The 15630-nt window shown below is 38.0% G+C and overlaps 3 protein-coding genes across 3 annotated transcripts in view; 2 read left to right on the plus strand and 1 right to left on the minus strand.

Annotated features, from left to right (window-relative positions):
• Positions 1 to 4072, plus strand: part of LOC118747560 (general transcriptional corepressor trfA) — a 4905-nt gene extending 833 nt beyond the window's left edge. Inside the window, exons 3-5 of the mRNA XM_036481609.1 lie at positions 2 to 2475; positions 2854 to 3571; positions 3656 to 4072. Of these exons, the coding sequence (XP_036337502.1) occupies positions 2 to 2475; positions 2854 to 3571; positions 3656 to 3964 (3501 nt within the window). The 3' untranslated portion in view covers positions 3965 to 4072. The remainder of the gene's footprint in view (position 1; positions 2476 to 2853; positions 3572 to 3655) is intronic.
• A 407-nt stretch (positions 4073 to 4479) lies between these two features.
• On the minus strand, positions 4480 to 7987 carry LOC118747756. Its single transcript, XM_036481880.1, has 3 exons — positions 7807 to 7987; positions 7436 to 7711; positions 4480 to 6670 (listed from the first exon to the last, which is right to left on the minus strand). Exons 2-3 carry the CDS (start codon positions 7701 to 7703, stop codon positions 4614 to 4616), a joined length of 2325 nt encoding a protein of 774 aa, XP_036337773.1. The 5' UTR covers positions 7704 to 7711; positions 7807 to 7987; the 3' UTR covers positions 4480 to 4613.
• A 689-nt stretch (positions 7988 to 8676) lies between these two features.
• Positions 8677 to 11837, plus strand: LOC118747758 (innexin inx5; the record flags this gene model as incomplete). The annotated part of the gene is given in 3 exon segments (XM_036481881.1): positions 8677 to 9499; positions 9572 to 9711; positions 10777 to 11837. Coding segments are annotated over 3 exon segments (1137 nt in total). The 3' UTR covers positions 11293 to 11837.
• Positions 11838 to 15630: the final 3793 nt, after the last annotated feature.

Below are 15630 nucleotides of genomic sequence, written 5' to 3' on the forward strand. Positions count from 1 at the left end.
AAATGCAACAAATAACGTAAATAACTCGGATGAAATTATCCCCAATGTCAATTCAATGAACGGAACGCAGCGACGTAGTAGAATTTACTTGAAAAATGTTGAATGTTTGCGAGAACCACATCGAGATCCTATCGAGCAACAAGATAACCTTATTAGTGATAGTCTCTTTCACTTTGACAACGATGATAGCAATACCTTGGCAAATATAGGTAGCATTAGTATGGAAGATCAGGACATTATTGGTATACTCACCAGTGGCGAACAAAATCTTCACAGCAAAAGCAATAATATTGACAATGTTGCTAATGAAGCAATAACAGCACCCGTTGAAGTAAATAATCCAGTGAATCCACCTAAACAAAAGATTTCTATTAAAAGTGTCGACGTGTTGCGCGAACCTGCGCTGATGCGACGTGATTATGAGATGCAAGCATTTGACGATTTCAATAACATTTGTAGCGTTTTGAATTTACATGATGCCGGTAACATCTGTGAAGAAAATGATGGAGAAGCCGATGACAACGATGTACAATATAGTAATTATGCAATGACCTCGAATAGGGAACCACTGGTAGGAAGCACTAACGAAGCTGACATCACTAATTTTACAAGTTGCTACGAAAAACCTAGGAAACCTAAAATTTATATTAAAAACGTAGACATCCTTAAAGAGCCTATGACATTCTCTAACAGTATAAATGTGCCTAACGTTACGGAGTCCAATAGCAATGTGATGAATTTCAATTTCATGCAACCTTCGCTACCACAAATCGCTACCTCCTACCTTGAAAATGTGGAAAGCTTAAACCCTACGGTGCCGCCATTTAATGGTGGAATGTCTCAACTTCCTCTTGGCACTATATCTGATCAATATCTCTTTGATAATGGGGGCGGCAACTTTTTGGTTAATACGACAACAGCTACCTCTGCTGACACATTCACTTATGGAAACGAAGCGAACTCGGACAACTTTTTAATGGAATCCAGTCGTTATGTGGATACGATAACTCCAATTATGATTGAACCTACGCCGCCACCTCAGCAAATGGACATAATTAACGAACATATAAACACTTTTGCGAAAGATGTCCAACCAGCTACACAGACTGCAACGCCGACCAATATTCCAAAACAGAAAATTTTTATTAAAAATGTTGACATTTTGAAAGAACCACAGTTCCAGGAGCCGCGCGGCTTGCTACACCTGCGCACAGTCGATGAATTGAATCTAATGAATAGAAAAGAAGTTGAAAATCTCATAGCGCCTAATTTAGAGGGCAATCAGTCTAGCTTGGGTGAAGAGGATATCAGCGACAATTTCACGCAATTGAACAATGGGAGTGGTGAAACGTCTGCGGTTGAACAGTGCACCGACAGCAATGCAATCGAGGCTATATCATACGGATGCGAAGGTTTTAAGCTGAACGAATTTTCCACACAAAATAGTTGGCATGATGACTACGATCTGGGTGATGATATCCGGGAAATAATAACTAGCACTATGACACCAAGTATACCAACATCGCAAAAGATAATACATGATTTGGATACACCGCAAGTTTCACTCATTTCAATACCAGATATGGAAGAGCTCACCGGGACAAACGTTGGGATCAATATCAGTACGATGCCACAAGCAACAGAGGAAGATATTGCATTGCCAGCAAGTGTGATACAGCCACAAGACAACGCACACTTCTCATTCGAATGTGAAATCGCCGAAACTGATAATGCTTTATCAGCACCAATTTGTGATGTTGATAATAATCGAGTGGACACCAACGCAGTTTGTCATGATACTTTGCCCGAGGCGCGGAAAGCGCCTGCAACAATGGATGTAGATCAGTTAGCAGGCGCTACAGAAGAATTGAAACCGGAACGCTTAAATCAAGCCACGCCTGGTGAACAAACTACAGCAGCGCTGCCTCAAAAAAGTAACACAGCAACAAACTTTTCTGACATTCCACCACTCACTCCAATGAGCTCTGTAACATATAACTTAAATAATACCGTAAATACAGCAACAACCATTGCCAACCAACCAACTGGTTTACCAGTACCGCCACTTGTGCCAATGTTACCACCGATTCAGTTGCCAAAACCTGTCGCCGCTTTCAGTGCAACTAGCACAGTAACAGCGCATGCGGAACGTGGTCGCATCTATGTCGCAAATAATCTAATGCAAACACCTAGCGCCAATTTGTTGTTGCAGAAATCAACAACCACAACTAATAAAACAAAAGAGCAAGAAAAACAGCAAACAAAAAATAAAACGCCAATTGCTGTTTCGGTCACGGGCGGAACCTCCGTGCGCGGGCGGCCGTTTGGCTCAAATCGTACAGGCATAACCAAGATGCGCAAGCACCCGCAGAACGGAAACGGAGATGGCGTTTACCTGAAGTGCACAATAACGGGATGTGCTTTCCGGTTTAAGAAGTCGAACACTCTCGAATACCACATAAAATGTCATAGCAGGTAAGAAAGACACACGTAGATTAATCCGACCTACATACATATCACACCCTAAATCAAAAACCGTCAACTCAAAAAAGTCCAAATGTTCAGAAGCGGCAAAAAACTGTTGAAGCTGCGCAAACGACGTCAGCAAAATTATGAAGAAGAAATTTTGCGGACGTTAGAAATATGGTCTGTGAACTGCTTATGGTAAAAAATAATTTTTGAAAAATTTTCAGTTCTAAGTTAATTTCATGGTTAATTTTATTTGATAAATTAAGCATAATTTAAGGTGCGATATGTAAAACCCGATCACTGAAATCTAAATTTGTATACATATTGTCGTATTTGCTACATACATACATACATACATACATATATGTTTCTGTTTTATTCCAGCGATTCTTCACCAGTGAGCATGGCATGTCCAGAATGCAAAGTGCCTTTCACAAATTGGAATTCATTGCACACACATCTTTGGCGTACTCATAAAATTGACATGGAGCTATACAGTTGTGAGTTGTGTAGTTTCAAAACTCCTATCTATTCGCGTCTACTAAATACACATTCCAAAATCCACTACGATGAGCGCAACTACAAGTGTGATCAGTGTGAAAAAGCCTTTAAGAATACCAAACAATTGAAAAATCATCGACGTTGGCATCGCAACCACAACAAAGCAACCTCCACGACGACATTGAAGCCCGAGAGCACTAAGAAAGATATTGCAACAAATGCTGAAAGCAAAGATCTAGCGACGACATCGCTTTCAACCACGGTTGCAACAGTATTTTCAACGTCTGAACGCAATTTTCATCGATGTAAGGACTGTGATGCAGTCTTTTCGCATCAGAGAACATTACGGGAGCATTTGTGCAAGAATGGCGCTGCAGCGGTGCAATGTGAGGTATGTGAGCGGGTACTCACTTCGCGCTCCTCTTTAAAATTACACATGCAGTCACATGAGCCCTCTAGGCGTTTTAAATGCAGTATGTGCGATTATTCTTCTAGCGATCATAATGCGTTTCGGCGTCACAAAATGACGCATGATATGAATGCAAAAATGTACTCCTGCGCGCACTGTGACTACAAGTCAATACAAAGTGTGGCTTACCAGGTAATGAAACATATCTTTTATTAATATTATATTATATTTATATTAAAGGAAAAATTTTAAATAAATACCATTTTCCTCTTGCAGAGACACGTGCAACAAAAGCATCCACAAGTCGCCGATTCGATTGTGTATAAGTGCAAAATCTGCACATTTGCTACCATAAACAAGGCTTTGTTCGATGTACATCAGGTTAAACATGCAACTCAGAATGGTCAAAAAGAAACGTCTGATAGAGAAGAGCCGTGCAGCAAGAAAAGTACGCAAAATAATGTAGGTGAGCTGCCGGCAAAAACTAAAATAAAAGTTAAGAGTCACTTACTGCTGACAACTCCAGCCGATTCGACAATGCAATTCAGCGACTTATGCTTTGATGTTGTAACTGTGCCCGCGTAGTCAACGGAGAAGATTGTTAGGTAAAAAGGGTTTGTGTTGCCATACAAATTGAAGTTAATTAACTTTGGAGCGACGTTTATTTGAAAAAGTTTTGGTAATATGTAGATTGATTCGCTAATTATGTATGTATGTAATTATGTAAATACAATAGTTTAGGTCAAGTAGTTCGACGTACGACGACAGTGCTAGCTATGTATGCGAATTTTAATAATCATTGAAGTTATTGCGTGTTTGGTTCAAATTGAATCGCTTTTGTATAATATAACATACATAGGAGAAGTTGGAAAAATATTTACACAGAAGTCGTTTGGTTATTTTGATATAAATTATTCTGCTGAGGACAACTTATTGTAGCATTGTCGTCGTATGTCTATAAAATAAGCCTTCCGGCTTATTTTACTTTATACGTTATGTCTGTATGTTTAAAGCGTATTTACTATGTAGTCAACTAGTAGATTTGCTATGTGTATATAATGTACTATATAGATTTTTAATTTGGTATACTTATAAAATATATATGAGAACAATTGGATATACTACAAATGTATGTTTGTGTACTTATATGTACGAGTATTTATAACATTGGCTACAAAATGACTTTCCCTCTTCACTATCATCAAAACTAAAATCGAATCGCTTATATACTGTTTTAGTCGAGTTGCTTTTCGCCATAAATGCCGGGCAGCTCTGCTTGTAGTCTCAACAATCGCACATAAGTGACTAATTTCCAATCTTCCGGATCCTCGCCGTGCTGTGTAAATGTTGAAGAATAGGAAACCAATTCCTGTGACCCATCCGAATCGAAATCGGCTATTAACATCGAATTCTCCTGATTGTTCAAATCCGGCTGGCAGATGACTTCATTATGATCATTGCGACAAAATTGCACAATATTGCTCTGCGAGGTATTTTCGATGCGATATTCAGCGCCCACGAAAATCACCAGCATTACAGTTTCTGTAATCATTTGCATTTTGTAATTATTGAGCAGCAAATTACTGCTGCTGCTGCTGCGTCGTACACGTGTTACATTATGCTCCGCAAGGGGTAGCGTGTATGTGTGCCTCTTCTGTATGAGATGGTCGAATGCACTGAACGTGTTTGTGGGAAACTCATGCACCAGCTGCTGGCCATTGTGTAGTTTCTCATTCCCACTTTGTCGTTTTGTTTTATTTGTTGTGATATGATTCTGCTTCGTTGTTTTTGTAGTATTCTCTTTGCCCACATGAGACTTGGCCTTTTTACTTGCATATGCAGCCTGGTTAGTGCGCGTATAGTATGCATTCCCGGGCGCATCCTCTTTGATTGGTCCACGAAGCGTTTCTTTGTGGTTGTTCCACTTCCAAAACTTGATTACAAAGCCTGACTTTTCCTTCTCAGTGTTTTTGAAATGCCATTGCGCTGGCACCATGCCATACATTGCCGAATTTGTAAAGTTTCGCAGCACAGTAGTTTTGTTGTTGCGTGTCTCGCGAAGCACGAATGTGACATTGCAATCATCCGGACATTTTCCGCGATTCTCCACCACCAGTTCGCGTCCACTGAGCGAGTAAATGTTGCGCTGGGCATCGATTTCTTTACGTTGCCCGTAGTGGCGATGTTGTGCGATTTTCGATGCCGGCAATAACTTCTGGCCAGTGGCAATAGATTTGTTCGTTATAAGCGCAAATAAATCCGCTAAGGTTTTCGAACGTTGCGCTTCTGTATTATTGCGCCAACAGTTGAAGGTTATTTTTTCAGGATTCTTCAGCTGCAGCTTATGCACCACGTCACAGTCTTGCAACTTAAAGCCATCACCAATGGGCTTGCCGTTACGCCCAGATAGTATACGTAAGAGATTTCTTTCCTCCACACGATGATTGCCAGCGCGTAGTTCACCTTTGTGCACAAGATTACGTGTACGCAGCTCGAATGGTACACTGGTTACCATTAATATCTCCAAAACACCATCACCATCTAAATCTGGTAAAATCACTGGAAAGTCCAAAGCATCTACTCTGTGTGGCAAACGTTCTTTGTAATGCCAGTGCCACTCGCCTGAAATGGGATCGATGGCGCTCAATTCACCAAACTCACCCAATACCAAACAATCGGAACGCCCATTCCGATCTACGTCTATCAGCGTGCAATCGATAGCAACAGGTTCGTCTATCATCTCATCGTACCAGGCTACAGCACCCGAACTGCCTATTAACGAGATAATACCGTTACGCTTTGCATTATTATTATTGGGAAAAAAGGCGTCGCCACGATACAAGAATATTAAATTATTCTCCCAACTTCGCAATCCGCCGACAATGTGTACACCACCCTTCAGTTCGATTTTCGTATAGTTGTTCAACCAATTGTGTGTGCGTACTTGATCTACTGGCGCAGGACATGTTTCATTACAGGGCACCAGCCACACGAAACCGAATATGGCAAACACGCATAAAAGCAGTGATGATATAAAACAACAACGCCGCGCCGGAGACATAGGCTCATGAGTGCTAAGATCCTTTAAGCTACCACGTCCCAAAATGGCTACATTATCTGCATCAATATGATTGCGCTCATCGTAGTCGCTATTAAAGCTCGAGAAACTGCTGGCCTGATCATTCAGGCCAATATCGGACATCATGACGGATCTAAAAGTGTTCTGCATGTTGGTCGTGTAACTGCTGGGCTGTGGTCCTGATCTGGTTTGGTTATTGATTGTCTGGTTGCCTGTAAAATAAAAAAATGTAATGCTTATTAACAACAAAAATTTAGGATATTATGGGATCTTAATAATGTACGATACACCTTTGTCCATTTCATAGGCTATGAAAGACTTGACTTGTTTAAATATACTATTGAAACCACACATCCTAGCAAAGGGTTTTTAAAAATTTAAACACTAGAGCTAACCAATATATAGCTTCATATTTCTTGATTTTTTAGTGCTTTGCGCACATCTTGCTATCCGATTTACAAAATAGTGATTCAATCCCTTTCCTAACACTCATTGCATTTTTAGATACATGTGTTGTAAAGAACAATGGAATGACTTAATATAATAAACATCGTCCTTTGGTTAGAGCAATTTAGACTGGTATGTACGTGCTAGAATACATACAAATGCACGTACATTTTTATAATCCTACATACATATGTATGAACTTATCGCACACCATCTTTAAAAGGGTCACAACTCAAAATAGTACGTTCGTCAGAAAATGCGAAAAACTATTTCGTAGCACATGCTAATCATATGGGCAAGGGCGACTTTACCTTAAGTTTTTTTTTAAACAAATTATAACAAAAATTTGCTCCATGCATAGTTTCAAAAATGACAAATTTTGAGTTGTGACTCTTTTGAAGACGGTGTGCGATATGTACGTATACATATACATACGCATCAAAAATTTCCCGCGTATAATCTATAATCCTATTACAAAGATTTTCTCGTACAAACTATACTTATGTATGTGTGTCGGTATGTCCACTCACTTAGAATTGTTGATGAAAGCGAATCGTCGTTATGCGTGAAATGTGCTGTATTCAAGTTGCTTTGCAATTGTCGCAGTGCAAGACTCTTGGGTGGTTCTTTTTTACCAACAACACTTCCGTTTTGATGCACCTGTTTTTGGTGGTATAGCTGATGCTTTGGATGTTTCGTGCTATTATGTATTTCCTCCTCAGATTCCTCGTCCGAATCTGTAATCACCTGATTTAACGGTGCATAGATGGCTTGGTGTGGATATTCCATATGAAGCATTGTAGTAGCTGCATAGTCACAGAGACGAAGCAAAAAGTCAGCGGCACATACATATGTATGGGAAAAATCAATAATTAATGAATAATGTTTCACTTTTGTTTACCTGAGTTGACACTGTTAATTTTTCATTCGGCAACCACATAGTTTTACAATTTAATGCATTTAATTTCACTGATTTGTCGTAATTAAATTTATAAGCGAGTGCAATAATTTTCACAATACGCTGAGAAGTGACTATACTTTTAACGGTTATGCACAGAAATGCAATGGGGTTGGTCATTTCCGTGTTTAGTGTTGCATTAACGCATTACAACAGCTGTTCGAAACAGGGTGTTCGCAGTATAAAGTAATAGATTTGCTATACACCGAGGTTATGGGGGTATTCATAATGTCGCAAAACGAAAGTCAAGGCTTTTTAGCAATGTTCATGAAAGAATCAAAAGTCTTCTAACGGTACTTACATATGTTTGCATGTTTATATTCCGCCTTATTAGGAATTGCATTTTTTCCCGAACCGGCTCACTTTACACTTTTGGTTTCCATGTATTTACCATGGGCATGGGAACAATTTTCGGGTGATTTCTTTTTCGGGCGAAACCCAGGATAAAGAAGATTATCTATATATTTCGATCAAAATTAACGGAATTCGGAGGTATCATGATGACAGAATGGTGTATAAACGGAATGATATGGCATAAGCTCTGATCCAGTACTCCATGAACTTACAGGTTTTTACAGGAACTTGCAGGAAGTTACAGGAAAAATGATTCCGTACTCCGAATTCCTCCAAAATCCTGCAAATGAGAGCGATTTTTTGAGAGTTCTGGAGAGAATGAAGTTGCAAAATTTTACCCGAAATTTTCTTCTGGTAAAATCGTGACAAGTGTCAAGCGATTACTGGTTATGGTGGACCGTGGTGTTTAAACTAATCGTTTTCAACGAAGTTGTTCGGCAGCCAACATTTAATTCATCTAATCGCTTCTAAAATCATTTCATGTAAACAGCGTATTAAAAGAAGCAATGAAATGATTACGGAATAATATTTGACTTTACTGGAAATTAGCTTTTAAATGCCACACTGACATTGTAATAGATTGTTGGTAGTTGTAGATTGGAAAATGCATTTCTTGAAACCGCGAATAAGCCGTTATTTGCAGAAATCCAAAAAATTTTCATTCAAAGCGCGTGTTGGTGTGGTTTTCAAAGGAAATTGCCGAGTTTTCGCATTCGTATGCGTTTGTCATCTCAAAATTAATACAAAATTTCCGATTTCGTGTCCGATTTTTTGGAAATTTTTATTCCAGAAACGGTGACCATGTATGCCGCTGTGAGACCGCTCTCCAAATATTTGCAATTTAAATCAGTCCGCATATACGATGTGGTATTCACATTGCATTCCAAGTGCACAGTGGTCCTCTTGTTGACTTGCTCATTTCTGTTATCGGCCAAGCAATATTTCGGTGAACCCATACAATGTATGGGCGAGCGCATGTACGGTGAATTTGTTAACTCATTTTGCTGGACAATGGGCACATATGTTTTCAATGTGTACGATGTGCGAGATCGTATTCCACATGGGAATAAACTGCTAAGTACACAGACTGGAGATGATGCATCTCCTTACATAGCAGAAGGAATTATCGCTGAGGTACCCGGAGTCACAGAGCGTGTATATTTGCGCTACTATCAATGGGTCATAATGTTGTTGTTGCTGCAGTCTGCCATCTTCTATTTTCCATCCTTCCTGTGGAAGATTTGGGAGGGTCAACGTCTAAAGCAGCTATGCTACGAAGCTGGTGAGTGTCGAATAAATAAGCTTTCAATTTGATAATTGGTTGGGTTTAATGTACATATTTGTTGGTTTATAGGTCATGCATTGGTACCGGAAAGTATTTATGTGGACCGCCTTAAGCTTTTGGTCGATTATTTTTCAACGGACTATAAAGATATACACTTCTGTTACATGGTAAAATGCTTATCATGTGAAGTACTAAATTTTATAATCAGCGTGAGTATTGGAATATTTAAATTTGAACGTAAATAGAAGAATTAAGTATATGTACATACCCAGTAGATAATTTCAGGAGTTAAAAGCTCTCCCTGAAAGCCTTCCTGAGAATCAAGGCCCTCCGCTATATATTCCTTTCTCCTTTCTCTTTTGTATGGAGTGGCACAAATGAAGGGCTTCTGCTTTCGCACCTTAAAAAGTGTATATTGAAATTCATTTGTAATGCTAAATAATAGATACTTATACATCCGCGTAAATTGGGCATGGGAAAAGCCCTTCGAGAAAGCATAGAATTCTTGAAAATCAATATTTTCCAATCGGGGAAAACTCGTGTTCTCTTCAGGAGATTCCTAATGTTGTTGTTGTTGTAGCGGCTACCACAACCCCGCCCAGATCGGTTAGTCCCTCAATCGTTGTCGTCAAGCTCTACTAGCGGTAGCCCCAGAAAGCGTGCAGCCTCGATGGGGTCTGTCCACAGGGGCAGGGGCGTCAGTAGCGTGGGGTTCAGTTCGTTTAATCTGCTCAGGTATGATTTCAACCTGCTGCATTAACCAGAGTGCAGTGGGGGCTATTGTGGCCCGAGTCTCCCCAGGCAGACGAAACTCTGTCTCGTCCACGTCTGGTGGTTGTATGCCCAGAACGGCATTCACAGGTGGAGAGTCTACATAACTCGAGACTGCCTCTCTGTGAATGCCGTTCAAGGCCTGGCTGTAGGGTCCAAAGGTTGTTTGATGAACCTATATTTTATAGGTCCGCCAAAACCACAGAAAATACCAGAAAATGCAGTGGGGGATAAATAAAAAATTATTAGTATTAAAAAATGATTAAATAAAACAATAAAGTATTGAAACTCTCATGAAGAGAACCAGAGTTTTCTGATCGAAAAATATAAATTTTCAAGAATTCCATACTATTTATACGAAGTGATGTTTTTTCTCATATATATTCTGGGTATATTTTTTCTATATAAAACAATCCTAGTTGGTGAGAGCATTAAAATTCCGACTTTACTTATTTTTCACCACTCTTAATGTACACGCATATATATGCATATTTTATTTTCAGGTAATCAACATTTTGTTGCTCAACGTATTTTTAAATGACTTTTGGACAAAATACATTGAGGCTTTATCTGCTATACCACGTTATGATTGGGATAATTGGAATCGCATTACTTCGCGAATTTTTCCGAAACTGGCAAAATGTGACTACTATTCAGTTGGTCCTGGTGGATCTCATAACAAGCGCGATGTTTTATGTATTCTACCGTTGAATATATTAAATGAGAAAATCTTTGCTTTCCTCTGGTGCTGGTTCATCATAATGGCTATAATTGCTGGGTTAAATTTGTTCTATCGTTTATTTCTCATATCCAGCAGGACCTTTCGTATGAAAATGATCAGCACACAATTGCGCCCAATGTCTTCAACACAGGTGCAGCTAGCTCTTGAGAATATGACCTTCGGCGATTGGTTTTTGTTATTTAAGGTTAGCGTAAATATTAATCCAATGCTATTTCGAGATATCATACAAGAATTATACGAAAAACGACAGCTGAGAAATAATTTGAAACCAGTTTAAATGGATCAATGTAAAATGCGCTAAAGTTGACCTAATATTTTGCTCTAGTCGTTAAGTAAGAAACTGCCTTAAAAATTGTAACTACGAAAAAGAAACTATTGGATGTATTTTTCAGTTTCTCAAGATGTTTTACAGAATAATACTCAACTTGATATTGATTGTCACGTTACAATAATGAAAATTAGTTGACTGAATTTCTATGTTGTACAAAAAAGTTATCATTAAAAATATGTATCTTACTAATATTAGCTTACACCGATATGGATAAATGAATTTGCTTTTGTGATTAATAAACTTAGTGCCACCTGAAGCGCACAGAATAGGTACATACATCAAGAACGATGTATGTATGTAGGCGCGCATTTAGCTTTGTTTGGTACTTATTGAATTACATATATAGTTTTTTTTTTACTATCTAAAAAATGATAAAATAAATTAAAATAAGAGATTTCTTAACCAAACTAATTTAAATATGAACTTTTCTTTTCTATTTTTGTTTACTAATTCTATGTACATAAATATGTATGTATCCACGTAATGTAAAAAACGAGAACGAAAAAAAGGAATAAATTTAAGGTTGGATGAAGCAACTACATAAAAGATATTTTTCTTTTTTTTTAAGAGACATTAATTTAATGATTGGCGAAAAGTATGAGTTGTTGATATTGCATTTTAAAAGTTCGTTCTCCTCTCGGTCCTTTCATTCTGTTCGTGGAGGCCTCCGCCCATTGGATTTTCTCACCGGTCCGCCATCATTCCTGCATACATATCGAACTTAGCAGAATCATTGTTGTTATTGTTGTGACTACTTAACCCTGCCTTGTTGTAACGCCATGAAAAATCCTCGCAAGAGTTTTTGGAGCATCAGCTGAGTGATGGTATTTGGCCAGATATAAATATGGATCGTTACGGTTACGTAGACCCACTTCCGCGGGAACGTCAACCGTTGTCAAGCTTGACTTACGATAGAATAAGAAAACGTTTTGTTTGGATAGAGCTGGATAGGTAAAATTTCAGCGTGCTACTAGGGCGGGTCTCTCGAGGCAGTAGGTGGTGATTGCTCTCCGATGACGACATTCACGAGGCGGGAGTTGGTGAAGTTGGGCCCCCTTGTGAATGTTATTACTTAAATGTTTAGCATCGGAGCCAGTGCTTGTGGTTTGTAGTACTGGACCTGGTTCTTTTGTTTATATAGATGCGTTCTGACATGCCGGGCTGGAGCTTCTACTTCCAGCATCATCATTTCTTCATCGTATCCGTCGCACTCGCGGACGAAGGCATATATCTTGAGTAGAGTAGTTTTCCGAAAAACTCTCAAAGCCTTCTCATCTCTGTTTGACTCTTTGTTTGCTGCAGGAGGTACTTTTTTTAATTATCGTTCAGCACTACACCAACAACCTCTTTCGCCGCTTTCTCTTAACTGGTAAATGCTTCGCTTATAGATACGGTGACCATCCGTCCTGTTTTTTGCAGGACCGTACTGTTATTCAAAGGTCTGCTCTGCGTAGTTTTTCAAAAGAGAAAAAACTTGAAAATGTACTGATTTTTCCCCAGTGTCCTGCATTTGTCCCGCATTTTATTCGGTATTTTAAAATTAACGGCCGAAGCACTTTACCTATCAAAATATAGGCAGTGTCGATAACTGATTGATAACTACATGAAGGTGAGTGAGGAAGATTTTGCAACTTCAACCAGTCAGTGCGTTACAAAATTTTGCGCGGCCGCAGTCAATGTATGGACGTTATTTGGTACCTACTTATCGGAGCTTTTCTTTAATATCTCATGAAAAAATCCCCCGACCCACGTAAGTTGGGAAAGTATTGATGTGCCTCTTAAAAAAATATATAACTTGTGCTGATTTCAATGAAAATTATTAATACTACAAGCGATCAAAGTCGAAACAAGTAAGATTATCAATCAACTACACAGTTTTACTTGATTATTTTTTTCATTATTTTACAAATTCCATATAAAGAAGAAGTGTCATTACAGTAAATTTTGAGCCTAAGGTAATGAAAATCGGATGAGAAATTTAGATGTTATGTAACACAATCTACACAAATTATATATTTTTGTAAAGGGCACATAAATACCTCTGCGTCGATTTTTGACGAATAACTGCGAAAATACCAAAAAAAATAAAAAAAATTCGTTGTTTGAAAAAAAACTTGAAAACGTTTCTTTGAAAAATGGGTATTGTTTTCGTGTTGAACAACCCAAAGTTTGCCTATAAAATTATTTTTAAAAAGGTTCACTTTTCGTGTAGGCTAATGTAATTATAATATGTTTTATTATAATTTTATAAATATTAATTTAAAAAAAGATTGATACCAATGAAGAAAATGTGATTTACTTTTAAAGTTTTACATAGAATTTAGAAACATATACTATAAACGTTTTTGTTATTTTTATTCTTCGTAAATATAGTATGTAGCTATATTTTTGAAAAATTGTCCTGCATTTTAAATTCAAATTTATGGTCACCGTACTTATAGACCAAGCTTTCATGCCGAGCATGTCAATATCGGGCCAATTCGTAAATGCACTACTGCAAAAAACACTTTCTTTTATTTCCAATCTATATCACGGTGCACAGTGGGGCAAAAAAGTCTGCTGTGGACAAATCAATTTTAAGAGCCCAAATATGAACCGATTTCATGTTTCTTTTGTTTTTTTTTTTAATAAGAGAATTAAGTTTCGCATCGATCTATCCGTGGCGATTTTTTAAAAAAAGCTCTAGTTTTTTATTTATTTATGTAGAAAATGAAAGAAAACAAATTTTTACATTTGAATGCTACGAATTTTTTGGAAAATACTTGAAATTGATTTCAAATGCCTGCAATTATTTAAAAAATTATTCATAAACATTTTTCCATAGGATGCATTTAATTAAGAAATGTTTTTAATTTGTCATATATACTGATATATATTTTGAAAGCCGTTGTTTTCTAATCGAGAAACACGAGAACAACTGTACCGTTATTTTTGAAATTTTGGACATCGATTCCCAACCCCCAAAGGATGAAAATAGAAGAAAAATAATTTCGATATAGCAAGGGGGGCGTGGCACCTCACATACAAATCGAAGTTTTCACCCAACATATCTCTGGAAGTATTCATCGTAGAGTGCTGCAACTTAGTAAAGAGATATATAATATCAACGCCAAACTCATGGAAAAAATGGGAGTTATTGAAAAATGGGGCGTTGATATTTTATTCAATTTCCTTGGAGCTAGGATAATCGCTCCATTGTCCGAGTGTGTTCCTTGTCTGGAGCAACCACTACAATCTAACCTTATCGTCCGTTTTCTTCGTCGGGACGTGTGCATAAAAACTCTGGGAGTTAACCGTGTGAACTAAGATTTCGAATTCTCCCCCCGACCAAACAAAATTTGTGCGACGTCTTATGGCAGCTGTACATGTAGTACATGTCGCAACATGTTCTGTCCATCGCATTTCCTGAACTGAACATTTACTTACTATACATCGCTCCGCTTGCTACAAAGACAGACAGACACCCGCTTAAAGCCGCTCTTACTGGTAAACAGATGCCGTTGACTTTAGTAAGCCCTTAACCGAACCGAATAAGTCGGAGTGTCCCCACCAAAGCTCCCTCATTCTCTGTCGTCACCCCAGATTCCAGACGGAGCATCTCAAACGTGGGTCGTTCATGTTGTCCAGGATGCGCGAACGGTTATGCCAGAGCCGGGATTGAGCTTAGCCATGCACTCCACGATTTACAACAACAAAGCTTACTTAATTACATTGTATAATATTAAGTCTTTAGCATATGTAAATATAACATTTTTTGAAGCGATATTTATCGTATACCGTTCGATGTTGGAAAATTAAGTTACTTGCAAAATTTTCAAAGTGTTGACCATGCACTGGAGCAATGCACTAAAGTAACCCCCACTTAATACTTTAGTGGGTGCACAAGTAGATACAAATATATGTATGTACATTAGGGTGCCTCACCAAAAGAAAGTTGTGGTTTTTCCAACGGAACTATACAATTTATTATACTTTAAAACTACCGCTAAAATATTTCGGAAAAATATTGAGGTCTACGTGAGCTGGACTGATTTGAAAACATCTCCAAAAATCTCATTATTATGATAAAATATGATAAAATTTTCACGCAGAAGATAATTTTGGAGAAAAAATTGTTTTAAACCTATTTTATTTATAAGAAACTAGATTTTTGGGGTGGACCAAAGCCTTGAAATATAATAAATTTTCTAATTCCGAAGGGAAAACGCGCATAATCTTGATATTTTTTCTGAAATATTTTGGCAGAAATTCTAAAATAATATCTAGATTTTTTAATTCCAATGA

The sequence above is a fragment of the Rhagoletis pomonella genome, unplaced genomic scaffold (genome assembly GCF_013731165.1).
Source record: "Rhagoletis pomonella isolate Grant_MI unplaced genomic scaffold, Rhpom_1.0 Rhpom_scaffold_00012, whole genome shotgun sequence".
Classification (NCBI taxonomy): Eukaryota; Metazoa; Arthropoda; class Insecta; order Diptera; family Tephritidae; genus Rhagoletis; species Rhagoletis pomonella.